Source organism: Benincasa hispida, chromosome 10, assembly GCF_009727055.1.
Source record: "Benincasa hispida cultivar B227 chromosome 10, ASM972705v1, whole genome shotgun sequence".
NCBI lineage: Eukaryota > Viridiplantae > Streptophyta > Magnoliopsida > Cucurbitales > Cucurbitaceae > Benincasa > Benincasa hispida.
In genome coordinates this window covers 53401681-53418378 of record NC_052358.1, presented here as the reverse complement: position 1 = coordinate 53418378, position 16698 = coordinate 53401681, and the positions used below count along the sequence as shown (strand labels likewise).

The 16698-nt window shown below is 36.0% G+C and overlaps 1 protein-coding gene across 1 annotated transcript; it reads left to right on the top strand.

Moving 5' to 3' along the window:
• Window positions 1-954: 954 nt before the first annotated feature.
• LOC120089354 (DNA polymerase alpha catalytic subunit) lies at window positions 955-16049 on the top strand. The gene is made up of 31 exons (XM_039046792.1): window positions 955-2266; window positions 2648-2818; window positions 2928-3011; window positions 3128-3202; window positions 3431-3495; window positions 3685-3775; window positions 3858-4046; window positions 4609-4772; window positions 4910-5024; window positions 5980-6159; window positions 6240-6353; window positions 7377-7496; window positions 7598-7915; window positions 8030-8122; window positions 8506-8624; window positions 8720-8792; window positions 8958-9014; window positions 9128-9220; window positions 12728-12850; window positions 12938-13035; window positions 13161-13206; window positions 13553-13666; window positions 13746-13842; window positions 13999-14117; window positions 14226-14315; window positions 14428-14504; window positions 14618-14834; window positions 15125-15178; window positions 15264-15383; window positions 15476-15550; window positions 15667-16049. Exons 1-31 carry the CDS (start codon window positions 1100-1102, stop codon window positions 15811-15813), a joined length of 4665 nt encoding a protein of 1554 aa, XP_038902720.1. The 5' UTR covers window positions 955-1099; the 3' UTR covers window positions 15814-16049.
• Window positions 16050-16698: the final 649 nt, after the last annotated feature.

Genomic DNA, 16698 nt, shown 5'->3' with positions numbered 1-16698 from the left:
CAAAAATCTAGATCCAAAACCTCGTTCAATCTAATTCGTATCATTTGAATTGGAAGGTTGATTTTAAATAAATAAAAACTTCATAAATCAAGTGGGTTAACGAAATGAATTTAATCAAAATAGTACATAATAACTTTTTTTAAAAAAAAAAAGTATTGTGATTTAAGTAAGCTATCTCGTGTCTTAGATTGAGTTCGAAAGTTGCTTTTGTTTTTTGTTTAAATTAATTTATCGACCAATTTCAGCGAAATTATTTGAATTTTCAAAATGAATCTTAGTCAATTACAATAAAATTACATGAATTATAGAAAAAAAAATCATGAGTTTTGTTATGAACCTTAATTTTACCTATGAGTTTGAAAGGTTGGTTTTGACATTTTGGTTGATTTTTTTTTAAAAATCTTTCAAGCAATTTCAGCAATATTTGAACTTTCAAAACTAAAGATTTAAATTGAGAAACTCTTGCATCAATCACAGTAAAATTTAGTTGAATTATAAAAAAAAAAAAAAATCAGGAATTTCGATCAAATTAATGAATCTCGATTCTTTATTTATTTGTTAAAATGAGATTGACTCAATAATAACGGAAATGAATTTTTTTTTTTAAAGGTCGGGGTTTGATTCCCCATTTGTTATAGTGATCCCTCGTTTGTTATACTAAAAAAAATTATTCTTTCAATTTTTTTTAATTACAAACAAAAGCTGTCACAACACACTATCAAGTTTAAGTGTAGGTCATTATCTGATTATTTTCATCCTAATGCATTTTTTTAAAAAAATTACAAAAATCAATATTTAGCCCTATTTACAAATTTGTGGCTAAGTAAGCTTAACTAAACTGCAATAAGCATAATTTTTTTTTAAAGGTTGGATCTCCACATAACACCAATATGGAACTATATAATATTTGAAGCTATCGATTTCTTTATTTTTACACACAGTATTTAAAGTACATTATATCCATTTCCCGCCAAAACGAACAAGTTCTTCCCGCCATCACCGATCCCAAATCCAAAGGTTCTCAGATTCTGTAATCCCAAATTCACACCAACAAAATCCAAGTTAACATCAGCGCCGTCGAGGTCACATCTCTTCAGACATGGCGGACGAACAGCCCTCAGCCACTAATCGGCGGAGGAGCCGAGGATCTGAGGCAGCTGCCCGACTTTCGGCTCTCGAACGTCTGAAAGCCATCCGCAGCGGCGGCCGTCGATCGGACGCTGGTGGTTTCCAAGTGAAGTTAGAGAACCCAATCTACGATACGATTCCCGAGGATGAGTACGATGCTCTCGTTGCAAAGCGTCGCGAAGAAGCCCGTGGGTTTATTGTTGATGACGACGGCCTTGGATATGGAGATGAAGGTGAGGAAGAGGATTGGTCGAAAGCTGGGGTTTGTTCTTCCGATGAGTCTGATGGTGAGCTAGATAAACCTAAGAAGAGGAAAGTAGAGAAGAAAGAGGCGCAACCGAAGAAACCCTCTTCTTCTTCTCTATCGGCGGCGGCAGCAATGATGGGGAAACAAAAGCTTTCTTCGATGTTTACTTCATCGATCTTCAGGAAAACGGGTAGAGATGATAAGGCTAAAGGATTGGCTTGTGATAGTATTGTGGATGATGTGATTGCGGAATTTGCGCCAGATGAGACTGACAGAGAGAGGCGTAGAAAGGGGCAAATTGGAGCTATACCGATTTCGAGGACTGTGGTGTCTGTTCCTGCTGTGAAGTCCGAGGGATTAACTGCTCAGAGTCTTAATTTGACTGCCGGGTCTGAATTGATTAAGGATACTGAAAATGGGAACTCTGGAATTAACGGGGTTGTTACAAACAGTGATTTGGAGCCTGTGCGAGCTGGTGTAGAGGTCCAGGGAAATGGTGAGACTGAGGAGTTTTATCCGAAGGAGGACTTGAATTCTCAAATCAACTTGGATCCGGTTGAGCAATTACCTAATTCTTCGATCAAGGAAGATGTAATTGAGGACAGTAAGCCAATTATGGTTGAAACGAAGGCAGAACCGTTAGTGAAGAAGGAGCCGGTGAGTACTCTAAATGCTAAGATTAGCAATGAAAGAGACCCAGCTTTGAGTGCTACTGCGGGATGGCAAGCGGTAAGGAGTGAAGGGAGTGGAAGTGTTAATTCTTCAGCAGAAAGTGCCGAAGAGAAATCTGATTTTGATATTGACGCTGACGGCTCTCTCCCTTTCTATATCGTCGATGCGCATGAAGAGCTCTTCGGTGCAAATATGGGCACTGTATATCTATTTGGGAAGGTAATACTGAGACCTTTTGTTTATATGTTATCTGTTTCTAAAATGTATGGCTGGTTTCTTCCTATTTTCCTCACTATAGTCTCCACATTTCTCAAAGTAATATTTGAATTCTTAGTCAAATTCCAAAATAAAAGTAAGTCTTTGTTTAGTTTTCAAAACATGGGTTAGTTAAATATAGGTAGACAGTGAATTTCAAAACAAAGAAACTTACAAGTAGAACTTGTAAGTAATGTTTATAAGCTTAACTTTAAAAAATGGCTATCAAATGAGGCTAATTTATTGCCTTATCAATATTAAATATTCTAAGGCATTTTAGCAGCCAACCTTTGAAGTCAATAGTAGTAAATGAATCCGCATGTAAAGAGTGTTCATTGTAATTAGGTCAAAGCTGGGAATTCGTTCCACAGTTGTTGTGTGGTGGTGAAAAATATGCAAAGATGCATATATGCCATTCCAAGTGCTTCTTTTCTTCATTCGGATGAGATGTTGGAGCTTCGGAAGGATGCTGAACAGTCTCAGCTTTCTCCTGCAGACCTGCGTGCCAAATTGCAAGTGAGATTAACTCTTATAACTGATGTTATGTTTGTCATCCCTTGGTCTCTCTGAAGGCATCTTTTATCTTGGATGCTTCTGTTAATGTGTCTTTACTTGCTTCTCCTAGGAAGTGACTGCAGGATTAAAAAATGAAGTAGCCAAGCAGTTGCTAGATCTCAATGTTTCAACATTTAGCATGACACCGGTTAAGGTTTGCTAATTAAAATTTTGTTTATTTCATATAAATATTAATGTAATACCATGTCAAATTATATTCATGTTTAAATAACCAGTTTATTGTGTATTCTTTTTTAATTCTCATCACAGAGGAAATATGCATTTGAGCGTCAAGACATACCTGCGGGGGAAAATTATGTGCTTAAGATTAATTACCCTTTCAAGGTATGATACTTGAAACACGAATGATATTTGTAATTTAAGTTAAGATTTCAACTTTTCAGCTTTTTAGTACAGCGAGATCTTGGACACCAAAATTTTTAGATTTCGGAGGTTAAAGTTCTTAAAGGTGCCTTGGGTTGACACATCTCTTAGTTTTGATTTTATTGTTTGTTTATATATTTGTTATCACTGCCATTTGGAAATTACTGACGATGGTTAAACTTGTGGCAGCACCCCCCACTTCCTGCTGATCTAAAAGGAGAATCGTTCTGTGCTCTTTTAGGAACACATCGCAGGTATTAATATCTTGGAATGTTGGTGTTGTCTTTCCTGGCATATTTCACATCTTTATTTACATTCTCCTTTTAGTTTTCTGCCCTCCTTTCAAATGTCAGGGCATTTAAACTATTTTTGCAACGGTGAAGTTTTGCTAAATTTCATTTCAGTATACTTCTTTGATGACATTAAAATGTTAATACATACAGTGCCTTAGAGCTTCTCCTCGTTAAAAGGAAAATAACGGGCCCCTCCTGGTTGTCGATTTCAAACTTTTCTTCCTGTCCTGCTTCTCAACGAGTAAGATCACTTAATCCTATCATAACTCTCGAATATTTATACATATAAAAGAGGTTAATACTATGATAATATTCTTATGAAGGTGAGCTGGTGCAAGTTTGAGGTGATAGTTGGCTCTCCAAAAGATGTTCAAACTTCAACTTCATCAAGCAAAATTTTGGAGATTCCTTCTATGGTTGTCACTGCAATAAACATAAAGACCATCATTAATGAACGGCAGAATATCAACGAAATTGTGTCTGCATCTGTCATATGCTGTCAAAGAGCAAAGGTTAATTATGAATGTCTTTCAGCATTGTTGATTTTGTTTGCATGTTTCTTCTGATGTGACAATCATTTTCTGTTCTGGTTGAAAATGCGAATTGGATTCACCAATCTGCTTACACAAACATTCCCCTTTGATGGCTATTAGATGTTTGAATGTTTATGCTACTGAATTTGATAATTGATATGAGTAACAATTACTTGGGCCTCAGAGGACCATGATCTACTTTATCGGAAGTATCTAACTTTAGATAGAACTGCTTAATTTTCACAATTTTTTGATAAATTTATCTGTATGACAGAGTGAGAGTTATATATGTTATGAATTAGGTACATGGATGCATAGAATCAAATTTTATGATGAATGAAATTTTGGAGGAATTATAAGGACTGCTCTTAAGCTTTTGAAGATTCTATCTTCAATTGTTAAAACTGGAGCTAATCATGCTCAATTAAAATAATTATTAGCTTATTTTTACTCTCTAAGTGTACAGGGATTTTGAAGTGTAAAGAGAGATTATTTAACATTATTACATCTTACATACATTAACTACTGCTTGACATTGCAGATTGACGGTCCCATGTTGGCCACAGAATGGAAAAAGCCTGGTATGCTTAGGCATTTTACTATTATCCGTAAGCTTGATGGAGGCATATTTCCTATGGGATTTGCTAAAGAGTCCACAGATAGAAATTTGAAGGCTGGATCAAATATTCTAATCTGCGAGGGCAAGTAGGTGACTTATTAGTACTGCCTTAAATATTATTCTGTTTCTTGTAGAAAACTTCTCCTTTACTAGCAAAATTATAAAAGCAGTAGTGGTTGACTGACTGGTAGTAATAAGTTTTAACTAAACTTTTTTCTTGCAGTGAAAGGGCCTTGTTGAATCGATTAATGATTGAGTTATTCAAATTGGATAGTGATGTGCTGGTTGGACACAATATCTCTGGGTTTGACCTAGATGTTCTTCTCCATCGAGCCCAGGTAGAATCATCATGAATTAATATGAACAAAGTAACAAAAGTTTTGTTTATTATTATTTTTTTATGGAGGATACTAAACTTTTTATTGACATTGTTAAAGTTACAATCATTTTACATAGTAACAACCCTCTTGAGGAGTAAATAAACGTCCCAAGACCCCATAACACAGAATCCATCCCCCCACTCCACCCTGCGCTCACACACCCCAAAGAAAAAGGAGAAGAATATGGCAACCATGATCCATTAAGTAGATACAATGATCTTCCTTCTCAAAGAAATATTTTGCCTTCAAACTTCAAAGTGAACTTCCTGATCATAAACCCAAAAGAGAAGCTTTTACAACTTCAAAAAATGAAAGGCTCTTTGCCTTTGTTGGAAAAGGAAAAAAAGAACCAACTTGCTGTAGAAACCTTAAAAAATATAAACAACATAAAACTCTGGAAAGCACCTCAAACCTTGCATCACAAAACAAACAGTTTTAACGTATCTGAAATTCCCAAAAAGCTTCTAAAACCAAACGAAAACTAAGTAATAGCCACTTTTAGCTAAAAATTTATCTTTTTTCTTTTTATTGTAATTTACACAAACTAGATTATTTTTTTCTCTTTTTCCCTTGGAAGATTTTTTCAAATAGATTCTTTTTTCCTTTGTCTTTTCACTTGGAAAAAACGTAGGTTAACTCCTGATTTCTTGTAGTAGTATATGAAACTATCGCAAGTGTGTGTTTCATCTATATCATTAAAATCCCCAAACTTTGCACTTGCTGATACTAATGCATCCCACTACGCATCTTATGTTATTAGTACATGAATTATTCATACAAAATAGCGTTGTCATACTGTTTCTTAGATGATCTCATGGAAACTACTTCCTAGATATGGTTCCTAGTTGCCTTGCTGACCAAATGACTAAAAAAAGGTGCAATTTTACTCGGAAGTTTCTCTATTATATTACAGTTTTGCCGAGTACCAAGCAGTATGTGGTCCAAAATAGGTCGTCTTAAGCGGTCTGTTATGCCTAAACTTGGAAAAGGAGGGAGCATTTTTGGGTCTGGAGCAAGTCCAGGACTCATGTCTTGTATTGCTGGCCGACTCTTATGTGATACGTACTTGTCGTCCCGTGACCTACTGAAGGAGGTAAAATATTTTATAACTTATGTTGGAAATGTATCGGTGTTTATTCATTTGGGTTTTGAAGCTTGCTTTTATTCTTCCAGATAAGTTATTCTTTGACTGAGCTAGCAAAGACTCAACTCAATAAGGACCGCAAGGAAGTCACTCCACATGAAATTCCAAAAATGTTTCAAGCATCCGAGTCTCTCATGAACCTGGTGAGTAGAGGATTCCATATCCTGCAACTTGGCCTTGGAATCACCATGGTTATTCCCAATTATTACAATTTGGATATGATAGTTGTATATTTGTTCTGAAGAGATGATAGGTTATATCGTTTTGAAGTAATGACCGTGTTACTCTTATCCAAAAAAAAGAGAAGTAATGACTGTGTTAGTCCTCTCGCATTATGTTTAAAAATATTAGTCATGATTAATGATGCCATGAGAGCCTTCCACTGAATGTGCCCTAGTATTTCCTTGCCTCTGAGATCCCCGGTTCTTTTTTTAATTAATGACTTGAACATGCCAAATATTTCATGTCTATAAATATTATCAGCCAAAGGCTAAGACCTAAGGGACGCAAGTTCAAATTTCCCTTGTCGCAGAAACTCTATTTATGTTCAAAGTTTTGGCATTTTGTGAACTTCTTGCACCTGAAACAAAATGAAAGTAGAGAGATAAAACTTTACTCTTGTATCACGGTGTTATTTAACATCTGGGACAATTAATGAAATAAAATTATGATCTTGGCATGATTTTATTGGATTGGAGCTTCTTTTGTAGTTAGTTAGGTCCCCTCCCCCTTTTTCATAGGCCGTTTTTTTGTGTGCCCTCTTTCTTTCATTTTTTTCCTAAAGGGAAGCTTGGTTGCTTACAAGGAAAAAAAAAAAAAAAAAAGAAAAAGAAAAAGAAAAACACACTTCTCTTGGGTCCTCTATGTTTATTTTTTTAAAAATTATTTTTTAGGTTTTATTTTGTTTGACCGGAGTCCCTTGTTAGTTTAGTTGGGCTCCATTTGGGGGGGATTGGTTTTAGTATTCTCCTTGATTTCTCTCATTTGATCTCAATGAAAACTCTGTTTCTTACGGAAAAAGAAAAAATGAACCTTCAAATTTTATTTCACATGATGTTGTAATATTTCGGATCGGGTATGGTGAGACTGATGCATGGTTTTGGATCTTATGGTTTTTTTTTTCAGTCTTCAAACTGCATTATTCTCATGGTGTTTTAATATTTCAGATTGAATATGGTGAGACAGATGCATGGTTGTCATTGGAACTCATGTTTCATTTAAGTGTTCTTCCCCTTACTCGACAATTGACTAATATCAGTGGTAATCTCTGGAGAAGAAGCCTACAGGTAAGCCTATTGACATATTTCATCTTCATTTCATTCCAATTTGACTATGAAGCTATAATGAGAGTTTTACTTGTCTTAATTTGATATACATACTTTTTCAGGGTGCTAGAGCCCAGAGAGTGGAGTATCTCTTACTTCATGCATTCCATGCCAAAAAATATATTGTCCCCGACAAGACTTCATCTTATGTGAAGGAAAAAAAGATGGTAAAAAAGAGAACGAATCATGGTCCTGAGGAAAAAAGTGTTGATGAGTTTGATTTAGATGATCCAAATGTAGAAGCTCCCAATACTGAAAGTGGAAAAGGCAAAAAGGGATCCTCCTATTCAGGTGGGCTAGTCTTGGAGCCAAAGCGTGGTTTATATGATAAGTATGTATTGCTCTTGGATTTCAACAGTCTGTACCCTTCCATCATTCAGGTGAGTCTGTTGGTCCCATTAAATGTTCATCAACTTCTTCCAGTTGTATTTTAACCATGGAATGCAGTGATGAAACTGTAATCTGTGTGCCACATGTGTATCTCGATCATGCAGGAATATAATATTTGCTTCACCACTGTTGAAAGATCTCCAGATGGTGTTGTTCCTCTACTGCCATCTAGTAAAGTGACTGGAGTTCTTCCTGAGGTACAATCTTAATGCATGGAATAGAAACTAAATTTCCTCAAAAGTGCTTCATTGGGCTATCATCTCCTTTGATGAAGTCATTTTTCATGAAAACTTCTGGACTGTTCCATTCAAGGATATAATAAAATGTTAATATGTATAGGAGCTTCAATTGTATGCAAGACATGTCTCTGCCTTTATAAGGTTAACAGAGAAAGCTTGGATGCCTATATTATCTTTCCTTTTGTCATTGTTTTAAGTCACAAGAGTTGCACTCACGGGTTGTTGGTTCATGTTAGGCGACTTATGCCCATGTTTTACTAACTTGGGTTAGAGCAGCATTCTATATTTTTCCACTTCTTGGTAGAAAGAATAGGCAATGATGTTACTCCTTATTTCAACAGTTGCTAAAAAATCTGGTTCAAAGGAGAAGAATGGTGAAGTCATGGATGAAGAATGCAACTGGTCTCAAGCTTCAGCAACTTGACATTCAGCAGCAGGCATTAAAGCTCACTGCCAACAGGTATTTTCTCCTTATTTTTTTCTCAATCTTTTACACCAGACTTGTACTAATCATCTTTTTCGTTGTGCATTTACATGATCTGGTAATCGTTGCAGTATGTATGGATGTCTAGGGTTTTCTAATTCAAGGTTTTATGCAAAACCACTAGCAGAGCTTATTACTTCACAAGTAAGGGAATTAGGTTGCTTATGTTTCAGTTCATATTTATGTCAATTATGTCAAAGACCGCTCCCTCTCTTCATTTTTCAAGAAAACAAAATAAAAAAGTAAAAAGAAAGGGCAAAGAAACCTGCAAAAACTTTCATTTACACTACTTATTTACTTATTTTGCAGGGAAGAGAAATTCTGCAGAGTACGGTTGATCTTGTCAAGAATAATCTGAACCTAGAGGTCATAGATGAACACTGAAATTCACAAGTTATATAATTTTCCGGACACATGCATAATCTCAATGCATTACCGAGTACATTGGTCTCATGAATAGATTATCTTTCACATGACAGGTAATTTATGGCGATACAGATTCAATAATGATTCATAGTGGACTGGATGATATTGGCAAAGTGAAAGCAATTGCAGGAAAAGTTATACAAGAGGTAAGGTCGTGGGGTCTGATTGAATTTGTCTAAGTATTTTTGGTATTTATTATAGTAGAAATCTTTATTTTTGGTATTTATTGTATTGGTGAAGTATGAATTCGTTCAACTCTCTAATTGAAGAGTTGGATCTCATTGACACCCCTATGAGAAATGGTGCTTTCTCTTGCTCTAGGCCAGGTGATCATTTTGTTGCCTCCAAGATTGATAGATTCTTGCTGTCTAAGCTGTGGGTGGAGTTCTTCCTCAGTGTTACTGTTGATAGGCTTCCTCGGGTTACTTCAGACCACTTTCCCATTTTGTTATGCTCAGGTGCTCATTCTTGGGGTCCCACTCCTTTTAGATTTGAAAACATGTGGTTGGGTCATAAATCTTTTTATAAAAAATTGGAGACTTGGTGGGGGGCCTGAAAGTTGAAGGGTGGCCTGGTTATGCTTTTATGGAAAAGTTGAAAGGCCTGAAGGGCTTCCTAAAACCCTGGAACAAGGTCTTTGGCGGTGTGAACCACCAAAAGAAGATCCTTACTGATAAGTTAGAGAAGCTCGATACCTTAGAAGAGGGAGGTGTTTTCTCGGTTGATAATAGAAGGGAAAGGGAAGTGTGCCAGACGGAGTTAACTGAGATTGTGTTTAGAGAGCAGTGTGCTTGGGCTAAAAAAAGTAAGATTCAGTGACTTCGAGAAGGGGATGAGAACTCCATTTTTTTCCATTGATGGACTTCAGCTCGTAAAAGTAAAATGCTATTACTACGTTGGATAACAAAGAGGTGCAGATTCTCCTTAGAGAAGATGAGATTATTGGGGAGATTGTTGGGTATTACAGCAGTTTGTACAAGAAAGACTCTAGCCCGTGCTTTACTTTTGACGATTTGGAATGGTTTGAATGCTCAGGATAGTCAAGCTTTGGAAGTGCCTTTTGAGGAGGCTGAAATTAGAGATGCTTGTCTTTGATTTGGGGAACCTTAAGTCCCCTGGGCCGGACGATATGACTGGAGAGTTTTATAAAAAAATCTTGGAACATTTTGAAGGATGACTTACTTGGAGTGTTCCAAGAGTTTTTTAAAAACGGAATCATTAATAAAAGGTACAATGAAACTTACATTTGTTTGATTCCCAAGAAGAAAAAGGGGATCGAGGTCAATGAGTTTAGGTCTATTAGCTTGGTGACTTCGCTTTATAAAATTGTCTCCAAGGTTTTGACTAAAAGTCTGAAAAAAGTCCTCCCTTCTATTATTAATGACTCCCAAATGGCTTTTGTGGAAGGAAGACAAATTCTTGATGTGATTCTGATAGCTTCTGTATCTGTGGAAGAGTGGAGAGCTTTAGGTAAGAAAGGAGCTCTTTTAAAGCTTGACCTTGAAAAGGCTTACGATAAGGTTGATTGGGATTTTCTCGATGTGGTACTCAAGCTTAAAGGTTTCGGCAAAGGTGGAGGAAGTGGATCTGAGGTCGTATCTCCTTTACTAATTTCTCTATTATCCTCAATTGGAGACCGAGGGGGAAGATTGTGTCTCAAAGGGGCCTTAGACAAGGAGACCTCCTTTCTCCTTTTTTGTTCACAATTGTTGGGTATGCTCTAAGTAGTCTTATTCTTTATTGTAGTGAAAGAAGAATGGTTAGAGGTTTTCCTTTGATAGGCCTTTGGTTGAGGTTACTCTTCGATGATACATTAGTCTTTTGCTCTTGGAGTGTGGGGAATTTGAGGGCTTGGTGGTGGGTTATCAACCTGTTCCTACTGAGCTTGGATCTTTCCCTCCATGTTTCCAAAACTTCCCTTATTAGGATTAATTTGAGCCCCAATGAGCTTGCTATCAGTGTGGATTTTTTGGGTTGTAAAGTTGATTGCTTCCCTTTTATTTATTTGGGCTTCCCTCTCGGAGGTAGGAATGCTTCTAAGGTGGCGTGGAATGCTCTTGAAGAGAAGTTCAAAAAGAAAATTGATAAATGGCGAGGTTTGGTCATTTCTAAATGAGGGAGGTTAACTCTTGCACAATCGGTTCTTAACAGTTTACTGTGTTATTTTTTTTCTTTGTTGAAGGCCCCTAAGTGTTGATGACCATGGTTGGAGTTCTTTGAGGATGAGAGACAAAGGGAAGCTTAGACTTTGGAATAACACTATGAAACAAAAAGATAAGTTTTTTCAGTTTGTGGACTTTGTGGTGGGAAATGGTAGAAACATCAGGTTTTGGGAAGACTAAGTGTGTACACCCCAACCTCTTGCCTCCCTTTATAGCGATATCTATGCTATTTCTACTAAAAGAATGCTGTCATCGTGGATTGTTGGAATAGTTTGAACTAGGCATGGGATTTGGGGTTAAGAAGGGGTATTTTTGACAGAGAGATGGGTATCTCTATTGCGCTTCCCCAGCTGCTAACAGATTGGGTGGTGAGAGATACTAGGGATAGTTTGCGTTGGAATCTGGAAGCCTCGGGCAGTCTCTCTACCAAATCCACCTTCCTCAAAATGACTATGGGTGTCTCGAAAACCAAAATGCCTTTGATCAACCTTATTTGGAAATTAAAAATTCCTAAAAAAGTGAAGATCTTCCTTTGGTCCCTTGCATATAGAAGTCTAAATACTCATGATAAGCTTAAAAGGAAGTTCCTAATTGGTCCCTCTCCCCTTCCATCTGCCTTCTTTGTCTTAAAGAGATGGAGTCTGTGGACCATCTGTTTTTACACTATGATTTTACGTTTAGAGGTTGGAATTGTATTTTTACCACTTTCGGGGTGCTTAGTTGCCTCCCTAAGCAGATTGATGATTGGTTTATGGATGGCCTGAATGGTGGAAACTTTTGTACTAAAGGTAGAATTCTTTGGCAATGTGCGACCCATGCACTGTTGTGGCACTTGTGAAACGAGCGGAATATTAGGTTGTTTGATGACAAGTTTACCTCTTTTGATTCTTTTTAGGCCCAGGTTCAGAATACGACCTCTGGTGGTGTACAAATTACACTAAATTCTTTTGTACTTATAGCCTACTTATGATTTTAAACAATTGGGGGGCTCTTCTTGTTTTATTTCGTTTTTGTAGGGGGGGGGGGGGTTCTCAAACCCCGCCCTTGGGCTGTTCCTTTCTTTCTTGGTTTAATGCATTTCTCTGTTTCTTATTAAAAAAAAAATTGTATTGCAGATCTCATGATTTAATAACTAAACCTACCAATCTGCCCTCTTCTTTAAGAATCACATTATTATAGTATTGAAAGTTGTGGAAGTTTCCAGTCTGTTCCTTCATATACTCTTGTTATGTACACAAATTTATGGTAACAAGAAAGGGGGAAAGGAAAAGAAATTTAACTCTATCCATGTTTCAAAAATTTCCATTGAAAAATTCTCGAAAATAGTTTTAAGGTCCATCTAAAAGCATTCATAATCTACTGAAATGCTTATATGTAGCCACACAAAAATATTCTAGCTTAAGACAACAGAAAATTTTTCCTTTGTATATCTTTCCATTCATTTTCTCAAATCTCAATGTGAGGTATTCTTCCATGTTTTTTCTTTTCCAGGTTAACAAAAAGTACAAGTGCTTAGAAATTGATCTCGATGGTTTGTATAAGAGAATGTTGCTTCTGAAGAAAAAGAAATATGCTGCTGTAAAGTTGCAGTTTAAGGACGGAATGCCATATGAGGTAACTACGATGCACTTCCATTTGCTCTTTGGATCTTATAGAAATAAATGGGAGATAGAGCAGTGTAAAAGTTGACTTCATATTCAGGTTATTGAGCGCAAGGGTCTTGATATGGTTCGTCGTGACTGGAGCTTATTGTCAAAGGAATTAGGTGATTTCTGCTTAAATCAAATATTGTCTGGAGGGTATGTTACATTGCGGGCTTCTTTTAGCTATAGTTTTATTTATTATTATCTTTCTAAATAAAACTTTTTTTTGGTTAAAAACTGCATTTTTTTTCCTGATCACCAATCTTTTTTCATGCTTATAGGTCATGTGAGGATGTCATTGAATCAATACATGACTCACTTACGAAGGTAAAAAAAATGTACCTTTTCATGTTGACTTGTGATTACTTCGATCTTCTTTCACAATCACGGAAGAGGGAGGTTGGGTTGATGCTCAGAATGTTCCTAAAATTTAAACTGGGGCGTGTGCTGAAAATGAGAATGATTGTCAAACAACAAATTGGGGACATGTCAAATGAATGACAACTTGTCTCCATTTTCTTTACACTTGTACTTCCTCTCCCAAGCAAACTAAGAATAAATTAAAACAGTCCCTCAGAAAAAGGAAAATAATAGAAAAATGAGCCTTTCGAGGTCTGTAATTATTATTGTGTATCGAAAATTACTTGGGACTTAAATGTGCAAATTTTCACAGATACAAGAGGATATGAGAAAAGGGCAAGTTGCACTTGAGAAATATATCATCACGAAGACACTGACTAAGCCACCTGAAGCTTATCCTGATGCCAGAAACCAACCACATGTTCAAGTAAGTAAATCCTTAAACCACTGCTAAAGTGTTTGATCAACCATTTCATTTGTCTTGAAAATATGTGATCAATTTACAGGTTGCACAAAGGTTAAAACAAATGGGCTATTCAACTGGCTGTTCTGTTGGTGACACGATCCCATATATAATTTGCTGTGAGCAGGTTTGTGGAAGAGGTTTGATATTTATTCCGAGATATGTTGCTAGAAACGTGGTTGTGATTATAACTCTACTTGGTGAATACCGAGAGCTGGTAGAATATTATCAATGAGACCCTCCTTTTTTTTTTTTTTTTTTTTTTTTTTTTTTAGAAACACGGACCCTTTTTACAGGTTCAAGATCTAACCAATTTCTTTTTCTCACAACCCAAGGGCGGGCTAGACATCCTGATGAATTGAAAAAAGAGGATGGAAAATGGATGATTGACATCGAATACTACCTTTCACAACAGGTTTCTTTTTTCTTCCTAATTTGTGGCTTTTAATTGCTTTTGTTACAAATGATCACGATCTGTTGTTACTGTCATACTAATGGTTTGATGTTCTCAACATATGAACAGATACACCCTGTGGTCTCTCGTCTATGTGCCTCAATTCAGGGCACCAGCCCAGAACGCTTGGCTGACTGTCTGGGGCTTGATTCATCAAAGGTATATAGATCCTGATAAGTGAAAAGAAAAAAAAAAAAAACTAATTATGAAGGTTTCCTCAGTTTCTAATATTGTATTTGCACTGACGTATTAGTTACTTAATTATGTCCAGTTTCAGAACAGATCAATTGAAGTTTCCCGAAATGATGTCTCCACTTCCCTCCTGTGTTCTGTAAATGATGAAGAAAGGTAATGATTTAAACTGCTAAATTTCCAACCAATCCTTGCATTCAAAATTCTTGGAAATTTGAAAGTTTTATGTGGATTTTAAAATTATAATGTTGTTGTTTAACCACTTGCAGGTATCAGGGATGCACACCACTGACATTAACTTGCCCCAGCTGTTCTGGTACTTTTAATTGTCCTGGTATATTTAGTTCAATATACAAATCTGTGGAGGGAAAGCAAGAAAAGCCAGTTGATGAACCTACAAGCAAATTTTGGAATAATTTGAATTGTCCAAAATGTCCCGATGAAGCTAATGTGGGTAGAATGACCCCTGGAATGATTGCCAACCAGGTACATATCAGTTGCAATTTGTTTCCACTTTTTCCAAACAACAATCAATCATTGGGCTCTTTCTGGAGAACCTTATAGCATGCATGTGTGGCTTTTTAATCAGAAAATAGGTTATAACTTATAAATAGAACAAGAATAAGACACCCGAATTAATTCTCGATCAAATTTGGCATTACAATCCCTATAAATGGGGTCCCAAATTTGGACTTTGTTATGTCCCTCGAGAAGACACGTTTCAATTTAGAAACTCAATAATCTATTTAACAATATCATAATTTTTAATGTCACAGGTAAAAAGGCAAGCCGATAGGTTCATTTCACTGTATTATAATGGCTTAATGATGGTAAACTCTACCTCCTATTTTTTTGGGGCACGCACATTAAATTGCTAGTGAAGTAGTATAAATTTCTCAAATCTTTTGAATATAGTGTGATGATGAAACTTGCAAATACGCCACACGTGCCGTAAATCTTCGAGTTATGGGTGACTCTGAGAAAGGAACCATCTGCCCAAACTATCCCCACTGCAATGGGCATCTAGTAAGAAAGGTAATACATCATCCAACTTTGAAGTATTTGTCTTACATATTTTGATCTCTCCTTAAGAGATAGTTCTAATTATGTTTGTCCCTGTAAAACAGTACACAGAAGCCGATTTGTACAAGCAGCTTTCGTATTTTAGTCACATTTTGGATACCGAACGCTGTATGGAAAAGGTTGTTTGACTCTTCTTCATTCGCTTTTATATTCTTTAATTAGTCGAGACAATGTAGCTATTATCCACTTGCTAAACTATGCATGAAGGCATTAATATGTTGGTTTTTTGCTACAGTTGGAGGTTCATGCAAGGTTAACATTAGAGAAAGAAATGGCGAGAATTCGGCCGATAGTCGAGTTAGCTGCAACGACAATTCAAAGCATTCGGGATCGCAGTGCATATGGTTGGATGCAGTTGCAAAATTTTGTGGTAACATTTTGAGTTTGCATATATAACCGAGGTAGGCATGCTAGATATCCATTCATTTTACTCTTCTTTACATTGTATGTATATATGTCATATGGATAAATGCTCCTTAGAGGAAGCCAGGTGGAACTTTCGTTCCGTGTTCCACCGTTTGAATTGTTAATCAAATTTATAGCTACTTTTATGGATGATAGGTTTAGGCCAATATGAGTATAGTTCAAATTGTTACTATCAACTTTGAGGTTAAAAAATCGATTCTCCCACGCTAAAAAAAGTCTAGAAAAAGATGCAAAGATTGAGGTGTGCTCAAGCGCGTTAATATTCCTAATCAATCTGCTTGCAACCGTTGTTTTTGCATAATGAATTAGAGATAGAAAAAAAAATCCATGTTGGAACTCCGACTCCTAGGTTCTCAATCTAGTTTCTAGTCGGTCTCTAGATTTTAATGTTACATATTTGTTGCATTCAAGTTATGTGTTTATTTTTCATTTGGTTCTTAGATTTTTGAATGTTATATTTTTATATTTGAGTTTTTAATATTCTTTGGTTCTTAAATTTCAAAATTTATGCTTTTACCTTTGATTTTTCACTAAATACTTACTTTTAGTCTTTTGTATTAATTTGGTCCTTAATTTTTTGTTACTATTAAAATTAATTAAAAATCTCACATTATAATTATTCAAAATTAGTTAATTGAAAGTTAATGCTAAAGATATGAAGTGAACATTAGTGAAAACTTGAAGGTAAAAGTGTAACTAAAACTTTTGGGTCAAATGGAAATTAAACTAACAACTCAAAGATAAAAATATAACATGTCAAAACTTGGGAACTAAATAAAAGTTCAAAATTAGAGATTAAAAGTATAATATTTTGAAATTTAGGAACCAAATGAAAAGTAAA

Excerpts from the sequence above, each read along its gene's own strand:
- LOC120089354 (XM_039046792.1), top strand. The coding sequence starts at position 1,100 with ATGGCGGACGAACAGCCCTCAGCCACTAATCGGCGGAGGAGCCGAGGA. Across the intron at positions 4,773-4,909 it reads ATTCTAATCTGCGAGGGCAA|TGAAAGGGCCTTGTTGAATC; the intron begins GTAGGTGACTTA and ends TTTTTCTTGCAG. Across the intron at positions 6,354-7,376 it reads CCGAGTCTCTCATGAACCTG|ATTGAATATGGTGAGACAGA; the intron begins GTGAGTAGAGGA and ends TTAATATTTCAG.